Source organism: Passer domesticus, chromosome 4 (genome assembly GCF_036417665.1).
Source record: "Passer domesticus isolate bPasDom1 chromosome 4, bPasDom1.hap1, whole genome shotgun sequence".
Taxonomy (NCBI): Eukaryota; Metazoa; Chordata; class Aves; order Passeriformes; family Passeridae; genus Passer; species Passer domesticus.
Window position 1 is genome coordinate 78636944 of NC_087477.1, and position 10163 is coordinate 78647106.

A 10163-nucleotide genomic window follows, 5' to 3' on the forward strand; every position below is an offset into this window, starting at 1 on the left:
TCCCTCGACCCTGGAGACACAGTGACCACACGGGCCCTGCTGGATCCCATCACTGATGTTCCTGTTGCAGGAGGGGTCACACCAGTTCACCCTCTGGGTGACTTTGGGGCTGCTGGTGCTAGGATGCCTCCATCTCATCCCTTCTGAGTTCCAACACACTGCATCCCCTGAGGTGTCCATCTCCTTCTGTCCTGCCTGGGTGTATTTTACTTTGCTGAGGCTGGCTGAAATCAGTCATACTCTGCCAATCTGAGTATTTTCAGCCCCATCTGAATCCCCTTCCTCCTGCCAGTAGCCAGCTCCAGGTCTCCAGTTCCCTTACCCCTTGAGGTGGGATGGAGGAGAAAACCTGGTCTGCTGATTTTTAACTGAGTGATTTTTCTGGTCCAGGTTCCTGGCTCACCATGGAGATAATAAGAGATGAAAAGCCATGGAAGGTGAAGTACACACAGGACTCTCACTGGTGTTTCAGTAGTGGGTTTGGCTGGGTCTGCTGGTCAGGGAAGATAGTAGGAACTGGTGACAATGGAATTCTGCATCCTGACCAAAGGCAAACATTGGTCTGGGAATCCCAGAGGGGGAAAAGAGTGAAATGACAGGAAAAAAAGGACTGAGAATATAAAATATATCCTTGCCCAAGGTGGTTGGCAAGGCACACAAAGCCCTCCCTAAGGTGCTGGGTGCTGCTGCAGTGTCCCCAACCACAGGGACAATGGCACTGCAGCTCCTGCCAGGGCTGGCCAAGCCACCCCTGTGTGGTGGATGTGTTTGTGTGACAGTGACACTGCAATCAGAGCTCACCTCCCCCAGCCCTGGCCTTGCATCGATGAGTTGTCATTGATGAGCTACCACTTTTAATGCTTCAGCATAGGAACAGCTCTGGAGCCAGCCTGAAGGATCATCTCAGCAGCTTTCCTGCCTCCAGCAGTGCATGCTGAGGGACAAAACACAGACAGTGCTCTCTCCCTAAAATCCTCCCCCTGTCTCCCGAAATTTGCACTGCAAGGATTTCTGGTGTTGGTGCAGGTGTCACTGCCTTTATGTCCCCTGGCAGAGTTTTCCTCCGCAGTTTCTCCCATGGCTCTGCAGAATGAATATTGACATTAGCCAGCTCTCTAAGCATGTGATAAGCACACAGCAAATGTTCCTGAGATGGAAGATGGAACATGTGCTGATTTAACCTGAGTGACGCTGGACCTCAGCAGCTGATCAAAGTATTTCAGCAGCTCTGTGTTAGTGCTCTGCCCGGGGCCATTTGGGCACTCAGAGGAGGTTTGAGGAAGGCAGGAGGAAGGTGTTTGTTGCAAGGGAAACCCTGGGACAAGAAGAGCCCCAGAAACCATTGCCAAAAGAGTGTGGGACCTTCCCAGCCACCCTGCCTGGGGCTCACTGAGCAAGGAATTGCCCTGCTGGACTGGCCCCAGAGGAGCAGCTCATCCTCTCCTGAGCCATGAGGGAGCATTTTGGGTTTGTATCTCCCTGTTTAAGGCTTCCCCCGAGGCTTAGTGCTGCCTTGTGCTTGCCTCTCTCCCTCCCAGCTGCCCGCCGCCCTGGACAAGTACAAGAGCGTCTATCGCAAGGACTTCTGCTGGCACGACGACTACCACTCGCCCATCCAGGCACACGTACCGGTACCGCGCTCCTTTTCCTGCCTCGGATGCCCCCGGCTCAGCTGGGGACGGGATGGTGCCAAAGGGGCGGCAGGGCTGCTGCTGTGACCCAGCAGCTCCCATCACTGCCCTCGGCTTGTGCCCCTTCCCTCCTGCGGGAAATCCCCCTCGCACCCTCCGGTGAAGCTGTTGCTGGGGAGTGATGCTAATTACACTTATTAAGTCAGGGCGCTGCTTGCTGAACCGGTGCCTGGGCCCGGGGCTGTGCCTGCTCCCCCGGGGCTGCATCAGCACCAGCCGCATCCCTGAGCTTCTTGTGGAGGGAATTGCGTCGGGATGGGGATGGCTCCTTGCCCTGACACGGGCTTGAGAGCCCTTCTGTGGGGAAGCTGTATTTTTTTTTTCTTTTTTTTTTTCTTTTTTTCTTTTTTTTTTTTTTTTTTGTGTGTGTGTGTATTTTTTTTTTCCTAATCTCCTTGCAGTGCGAGCGACCCCCTGAGCTATTTAATCTGATTTGCCTCGCTCCGCCTGCCCTGCCTTAATTGCTTGTGGCAGCCCGGTGGGGACAGCTGCGGTTTGCTCTGGGCCACTGCGGAGAAGTGGTGGGGGGCGAGTTGGGCTGCTGGGCTGCTTGGGGCTCACAGGCTCACGAGAGAGGGGAAAAAAGGTTGAGGCTGGGGAGGAAAAGATGGGGACAGCAACAGAGAAATCACTGTGTGAGGGTGCCCACCAGGGAAGAGGGGCACCGCTGCCATCCCTGCCCGGGCAGCAGCCTGGGGAGCTCCTTCTCTTCTCTTCTCTTCTCTTCTCTTCTCTTCTCTTCTCTTCTCTTCTCTTCTCTTCTCTTCTCTTCTCTTCTCTTCTCTTCTCTTCTCTTCTCTCCTCTCCTCTCCTCTCCTCTCCTCTCCTCTCCTCTCCTCTCCTCTCCTCTCCTCTCCTCTCCTCTCCTCTCCTCTCCTCTCCTCTCCTCTCCTCTCCTCTCCTCTCCTCTCCTCTCCTCTCCTCTCCTCTCCTCTCCTCTCCTCTCCTCTCCTCTCCTCTCCTCTCCTCTCCTCTCCTCTCCTCTCCTCTCCTCTCCTCTCCTCTCCTCTCCTCTCCTCTCCTCTCCTCTCCTCTCCTCTCCTCTCCTCTCCTCTCCTCTCCTCTCCTCTCCTCTCCTCTCCTCTCCTCTCCTCTCCTCTCCTCTCCTCTCCTCTCCTCTCCTCTCCTCTCCTCTCCTCTCCTCTCCTCTCCTCTTTTAACCCCTGCCTGCTGGAACACCATTTCCAAGCCATGCATCTCCGTTTCATTTTCCTTTCGCTTTTTCCTTTATTTATTTCATCTATAATTTTGTTTTTGGAAGGCTGCACACTTCCTGTGGAGGTGCTGGTGTAGCTTGGGAGATAGGAAGGAAAGCTGTGCCTGATTCTTTTGGGTTTCAGCTCCATTTGTTTCCTTAATTCCCAAGACCTGCCAAAGAAAGCTGTCCCACTGGGTAGTGTGATGATGAGGTGCTCAGGAGGCCCAGGTTTCCCTCTTGGCCCTGATAGGACTTGTTCTTTTTTAAGAGGGTAAAACAACTGTGATGTTTTTATCTGTGAAATTTTGGGCACTAACCTAGTCCCAAGGGGAAGAGAACTCCTTGGGTTAAGGAATAAAGCACTGGCTGCTGAGCCATCCCCGCCAGGGTCTCCTGGAGGCTCTTGTCCCTCTGGAGATAGCTCAGGAGAAGCTCTGGCCATCCTCAGAGGGGAAAGCACCCAGACACAGGTAGTTCCTGTAGCTCTGCAGCCTCCACCTGCTCTACTGTCAGCCTGGCAAGGGAAAAACATTGGGGGATTGCCCTGGGAACACTGGAGTCTGAGGGACAAACAGAAACCCACAGAGACCCAAAGCAGCAGCAGAGAGACCCTCTGAGGATGTCCTTGCTGGCCCAGCAGCCTGGAGTTGCTCACAGCAGGAGAATCCCTTTCTGAGCCCCTAAAAAGCATCTGGAGCTGCAGTGTGCAGCTGGAGAGGCTGCAGGCAGCAGCCACACCAGGATCCTCTTTAGCCTTTCCCCGACAAGAACCCTGGAGCCATTCCTGCTTCTGCCAGGGCTCCCTCCCTCCCACTGCCCACCCAGGGCCCAGCAGAGTCCCAAGCTGTAGGATGGGCACACAGAGGAAGCTGTGGTGGTTCCTGTACTTCAGTGAGAGCCACAGAGCTGCTCTGTGGCCCCTGTGTCCCCAGGGATGCTGTCCCCACCCCAGCCCAGGCTCTGCTGTGGGCGGCTGTCTGGCGATGCTTTAGCTGCTGCCCCTCCAGCTGCTGCCTCTCCATTCACACGGGGCTTTTTTCTGCAGACACCTTCATACCCTCCTCTGGAAGACCTACCCAAGTGCTACCTGCCAGAGTGCCAGCCCTCTGACCTGAGCCCAAGATGGGCAGGGAAGCTGGAGATTCTCGCGGAGCCGATGCACGACCTGTGCTGCTGCTCGCCCCTCCCAGCTCCTGCTCCCACAGATGAAACTGAGGGTAACCCCTGGCTGTGTGTAAGGGGCTTGGGTGGTTCAAAAAACCTTTCTGCTAACAGTACCTGTCTGGCAGCAAATGTGCTGGTAGCCAGCCCTCAGCCACACCATTTAACAGCTTGCTTGCATGGATTAAAATACTCATGGAAGTCAAGAAAACAAAAGGAGTGGTCACCAAGCATCATTCTGACATGCTGAGCCATAAGCAAAGAAAAGATTTTTCTCTGAGTTCCTGCTTGAGAGGGAAGAGGGTATCATTGCTCAGCAATGCTCTAGAAGCAAACAGGAGACATGGCCAGGGATGGCCTCTCTGTTCCCTGAGCTGATCTCTCCCTGTGTGGGATGCCTGTGTCCTTTTGTGATCAGAGGGGAGCAAAGGCACAGCCATCTCCTGTAGCTTAATGCCACCCTGACAATGAGGTGAAGTAAACCTTGGTGGGTTTTCCCTCTCCACTCAATAGAAGGAGAGTCTGGCCAAGCAGCTCATTCAGATGTGTCTCCATATGGACTCCACTTACCTCTGAGGGCTGCAAAGATCTTCTTGCCAAGCCCATCTGAAGCTGTTTTACACTAATGACAAAACTCCTGTGGGCTTTTCTCTTCCTGCTCTCCCCTGTGCAGTGCACTCACACACAGACCTGCTGCAGAGGGTCTCCTTTTAGCACTCCAGGGCTATGTGGAGACAGTGGGCTCCTTCCCCTTGCTTTGCACCAACATAAATCCTTCCCCTACTTGAGTCATGAACCACTAAATTTGATGCACCTCAGCAAAGCTCTGCTGAAGTGACTGGGTCTCCCCTGATTTTTGCCAGCTGGGACTCCAGCTTGCCCTGTCCAAAGGGTATGGTTTGGGTGAGTAATTGATGGTGATTCCTGACTAATTCACCTTCTTCTCCTCCCGTGTCTCAGAGGTGTTGGAGCCAAGGGAGGCACCACCACCTGCCATCACCTACCAGCAGTTTGCCCAGGATCTGTACAAGGAAGTGCTGGCCAATGCTGATAAATACAAAACCAAGAACCGGAGCTCATGTGTTTTACTGCAAGGTCAGTGGGTGGAGGCTGTGGAAATAACTGGCGGCCTTCAGCCTGGTTTTATGTTTTTTAACATAATTCCAGCAGAGACTGAGGAGGGTGAAGGGAAAATGAGTGACACAGGAAGGGTTCACAGATCCCCTGTAACCATCTGCCCATCGGTGGGGAGAAAGCAGAGCAGAGAAAAACAGTTATCTTCTAGAAGAGTTTGGAGTGTTGTAATGGTGTTTCTTTCACCCCAGTTTCCAAACAGCCCACCCCATGGATCACAGCCCTGCTCCATGTGGCCTCCCTGGAAATAATGTCATAAGACAGGAGCTGCTGCTGGGTTGCATTAACAGTCTGACATGGCCATGCACTTGTGAGACACCTGTAACCTCAGCCTCAGTGAAAACAACAAAAATACTCTACTAATTACTCATTATTGGAATGTGCCATTTTTAAAATACTCAGAAAATCTCTCTACAATGGGCGGCTCCTCTTTGTGTGTCCTCCCTGCATGTTTATCCCCAGTTAGATCTGCTTGATCAGACAGACACACACCGAGCTGTTCACACACAGATAAGACATCTCTGCAGGGTCAGAAGGGAGATGGTACCTCCTCAAACCAGCTCCCACAGGGATTTTTGGGGAGGATATTACAGAAGATGTGATGGTCCTCAGTTAAGGGTTAAGCGAGCCATGAATCTCTTCCTTGGTTTAGTCCCTGATGAGTGGCAGAATGGAAAAGAAAATAGTGGGAAAATTCATACCGGGTGACAAGTCAATATCCAGACAGGAAGATCACAAGATGTCATTTCCAGATCTGCCTTGTGTGGCTTCCCTCACACAGGCTACAGAAAAGAGCTGAATAATCTCATCTAAATTACCTTATCTACACCAAGGAAGCAATTCCTCCATTTTCCCTTGTTTAACCCCTTCATCATGGTAACTCCAACAGGAGTGCTGGAGGCACAAACAGCCAGTGGAGCTCAGGGGAAGGGGGAACACTCAGACTGTGCAATACAGGAGACAGATATCCAAAAAAAGTCTTTAGATTATTTGGACTCTCTTTCACTAGACTGCTCTGACCTTGACTGGAAAAGTATCTACAAGCAAGATTTTGAGCCCCGGAGAGGAATCCATGCTGGATTGTACACAGAGGAGATAAGGCCTTCTCCCGTTTTCCCTGAAGATATCCGCTTCAACGAGTAAGGGAGAGGTGGGATGGGGAGGAGAGGGTGGCTGCTGGGAGTGGGGGACAGGCTAGGAGTAGGCCAGGGAGGTTTTGGAGCTGCTTGGAATTGGAAGGTGTTTCTCAAGTGTTTTTCTCCTTGTCCATGTTATGCAATGAGCCCAAGGAAGTTCCCTTGGGGACAAATCCACTCCCAAAGCCTGATCAGTCTTTTCTTGAAAAATTTAAAAGCAGAGTTGATAGGAGTGGGGTGACAACTCCTGGGGCAGCCTCATCCCTGTGGAAAGAAGATCCCCATGGGGCTGGGGCAGGAGGCATGTCTCATCATTTCCATGCCCAGGCTTCCCCTGGGAAAGGGCTCTCTCAAATCAAACAGGGCAGGAGCTGTTTGCAACGTGACTCATCTGCACACTATGAAGCAAACAGGCACAAACTGCTCCTGAGCTCTCATTTCTCACTGGAAAGACAATTCCTCCCTGCTGCCTCATGCCCCCCACGTTCCCCAAACACACATATATATTTCAGCTCTGCACTGCAGATTTTAATCTGTGATCCTGGAGTTGTATGTGGGGTGGAGACTGCGCCTGTGTAATGGTTGGTCCAGGTGGGAGATGGATCCTGGAGACAGCATCTGCCCCATTCCTGATGGAAACAGGCTGTTCCCCCTCTCCCCCATCCCACCTGAATGTGTTTTTTGTGTTCCTGATGGGCACAGGCTGTTCCCCCTCTCCCCCATCCCACCTGAATGTGTTTTTTTGTTCCTGGCTGGGTGGAACACCGCAGAAGGGGAGGCAGGTCCCTTGTCCCGGTGCATGAAGCACAGGGTGGAGGTGCTCTCCTCATGCCCTTCTCCATGTTCTCTGCAGGAGCCGCTGGGTTACTGAGTATGGGGACAGTTACAGCATCTTCCTGAAGAGGCTGGACTGGTCCTCTCCCATCTCTGCCCAATGGCTGCCCTTTGGGAAGGATGCGCGATGGACGCCGCGATGGAAACTGGTCGGCAACTGAGTGGTGCCAGGGTGGCTCTGGTAAGCACCAGCATCATCCATTTCAGCCCTGAGAGCTGGGATTTCAGGGACTGAGGCAGTGGGAGAAAGTATAAACAGTCCTGGGACCTGGTACAAACTGCCATGAGACCTGGGAGTTCGGGTGCTGGAGTGTTCTGAGCAGCAGCATTTGTCCCAGCTCAGTGCAGGAGGGTTGGGTGAGATAACCTTCAAAGGTCTCTTCCAACCAAAACCACTCTGTGATTTTCTGGGCTCCTAGAAAGTGATTTTCCAACCAGATCTAATTAGGAGGATATTTTTCACCGTGAGGGTGCTCAGACACTGTCTGGAGACTGGAGAGGTGGGGGAGTGGCACGGAGATGTTCACTGGGGGACAATGTTGGGTCTGAGGAGCCTCTTCTAGGCTGGCTCTGTTGGACCAGGACATCTCCATTATTGCACATTTCTCTGATTTCTTTTAGGATGTGTGACCTCTGTTGTTCTGTGATTACAGCTCTTTGGCCCTCCAAGCTGCCTGTGTGATATTCCTCATCTGAAAGCTTTGGAAACCTCATCACTACCAAACCCACCACCGTGTCTGTCAGATGTGAAATGTTTGGCAAAATCTTAAGTGAAAATTATGATTAAAACCTCCCATGAACCTCAGCTTTTATCATTGTCAGGAAAAGGTTTTTTTGAGGGGACCATGGAGGTTACAGAGCTAAAATCACTTGGACAGTTTCAATTCATGTACTTTAAAGAAAAATTGATGATAAAACTTTGACTGTCAGCAAGAAGCAATGTGTGTTAAACAGCATTGTTGGTGTGAATTTACTCTCTAAAACCCTGTGCACTTACAGGGAGGGAAATATCCTGTGTTATCCAGGGCAGCTGAGTACCAGCCTTGCAGACCTCCTTCCCCTCCTTTATATTTAACAACTTAGTCCAGGTTTTGACCATCAATTTCAGCTAATGCTGGGCAAACGGGAATTGAGTTTGCCGTGTCCGTTCGGGATTTTCAGATTTCTGGAAGGCTCAAGGCTGCTCCCAGCCTGAAGATGGCAATGGAGAGCCGCCGAACCCAGACCTGGAAAGGGCTGACAGCCCTTCTGCTGTGGCTTCAGTGACCTGAATGGGTCTTCTAAACTGATGCCAAAATTATCCCAGAGTCGGTGGTGTAGAGAAACCTCTCCCTGACTCCTAAAAGGTATTCCTTTTAAAGGACATCCTTGCAGTATTGAGGGATAAACAAGACATTTTTAACAGATACAGCTAAATTGTCAAAAATAATGAAAACAAATAACTTATTTTGTTCTTAAGAGTAATATTAACTATCCTCAGACCTGTTGGTGACAGGACCACTGTAGACACAGCAGCACACTGGTCCCTGCCCCAAGTTCATCATCTAAACTCTGCAGGATTTAGCAAAATCCTGCAGAGATTCTGGCAGACAAGTTGATGATACAGGGAAGCTCCAAGCAGAAGATACAGGGAAGTAGAATGGGCCAGTGTTTCTCAAAGCTGCTCTGGTGTGGGACATTGCTGACCACAGCTCATGCAGCATTTGGGATCTCCACTGTGGCTAAGTGTAATAGACCAGTAGCAATTTTGGAGGACAGAAAAAATGAAACTACCTTTAATTTAAAAAATAGGAAAAAGTACTTGCTTAGATCAGAGAGGAGACGAAATTTGAGTTCTTTGAGGAAAACAAGACCATTTGAATTGAGATGTTCTTAAGGGAAATGTGTGCTCTTACACCACTTAAAATTAACCCCGGGCCTTACTGATATTTTTCTGTTATGAAAAAAGCATAATTTTCCTGTCTTCCCATGCTGGAGTTGGGCTCCTCAAACTCAAACTGATTTCCACTCTGCTCTGCTGGGTTTTTCTGCACTGATGGGGGCTGTGTCTATATAAAGTTCTCAGAGCACACATACAAGGTAATATCACCAGGAAAAAGCATATTGATAAATTTTAATTACAACCACGGTGGGAAAGAATGGCTGGAGAAGAACTTTGTGTTTGTGCTGTCAGGAGCACTAGTGAGGATATTCAATCAGGCAGATGGATGCTGGTTTTGCTGAAGGGGTCCTTAAGTTTGTGCCAGGGGGAAGGAAGGAAGCTGCTGATGTTGGTGATAAATGTCCTTCCTGGTTTTTCTGGCAGCATCCTGGCTCAGGTACTTCTCAGATTTGGAGACCAGGCTTAGAGAGGCAGCTTTTGAAAGTTCAACCCCCACAAAGGATCCAGCCTGCTGCATCCTCATCTCCTGCCATTCCTATTCCCAAAATTGTCTTTCAAGCCTTTGTTTCTCCAGCCCTCATTGTCTCTTCCACATACAGGTCTGTGTGTCATGGCAGTGATTGCTGTCAGTGCTTTTCCCCCATCCCAGCTCCCTGGGAATGGAAATTGTGATGGTCCCAAGGCAGTTCAAACACACCAAAAGGCTCTCACACCTCCCCAGGAGTCACTGCTGCATGCAGGGACATTCAGGCTGCATGCAAATATATCCAGATGGCAGAAGGGAGCAGACACAGAATCAGGTTTTCAATTTTCATTTTCAAATTGCATCCAGGGCTTTTCAGTGGATGGATCCTGTTCATGTGAGTGACACACGGTTAACACTGAAGAGCACTGGGGCCAAAAAGAGGTGAGAAGTTATAGATAATACTGGCTTTACCTGAACACCATCCATTTTCAGTCTTTTTTCTGCAGCATCCAGATGACACCAGCCATGAGCTCAACAGGGTTCAAAAAGGGATGCAACCAGGTTATACAGAAATAACAAAATCCAAGAGAAAGCCCCTGAAACATCACAGAGAAACAAGCTGGGCATGAGTCAGGAAGTGGCTGGTAGAGATTAGGAGATG

At 50.6% G+C, this 10163-nt stretch overlaps 1 protein-coding gene across 3 annotated transcripts; it reads left to right on the forward strand.

Annotated features, from left to right (window-relative positions):
• The first annotated feature begins 25 nt into the window (after nt 1–25).
• Nucleotides 26–7959, forward strand: LOC135299670 (uncharacterized). Of its 3 annotated transcripts, none has more exons than XM_064419012.1 (8): nt 26–172; nt 391–437; nt 1539–1631; nt 3935–4106; nt 5011–5145; nt 6194–6323; nt 7174–7335; nt 7776–7959. In XM_064419012.1, the coding sequence occupies exons 2-7, from the start codon at nt 405–407 to the stop codon at nt 7313–7315; spliced, it is 705 nt and encodes a 234-aa protein (XP_064275082.1). In that variant the 5' UTR covers nt 26–172; nt 391–404; the 3' UTR covers nt 7316–7335; nt 7776–7959. The 3 variants fall into 3 exon arrangements, with proteins under 3 accessions (XP_064275082.1, XP_064275081.1, XP_064275083.1); XM_064419011.1 differs by having other exon boundaries at nt 7808–7959; XM_064419013.1 differs by having other exon boundaries at nt 166–305; nt 7808–7959.
• Nucleotides 7960–10163: the final 2204 nt, after the last annotated feature.

Coding starts and splice junctions, on each gene's coding strand:
- LOC135299670 (XM_064419012.1), top strand. CDS start 405: ATGGAGATAATAAGAGATGAAAAGCCATGGAAG. Junction 438..1,538: donor GAGATGAAAAGCCATGGAAG/GTGAAGTACACA, acceptor TCTCCCTCCCAG/CTGCCCGCCGCCCTGGACAA. Junction 6,324..7,173: donor GAAGATATCCGCTTCAACGA/GTAAGGGAGAGG, acceptor TGTTCTCTGCAG/GAGCCGCTGGGTTACTGAGT.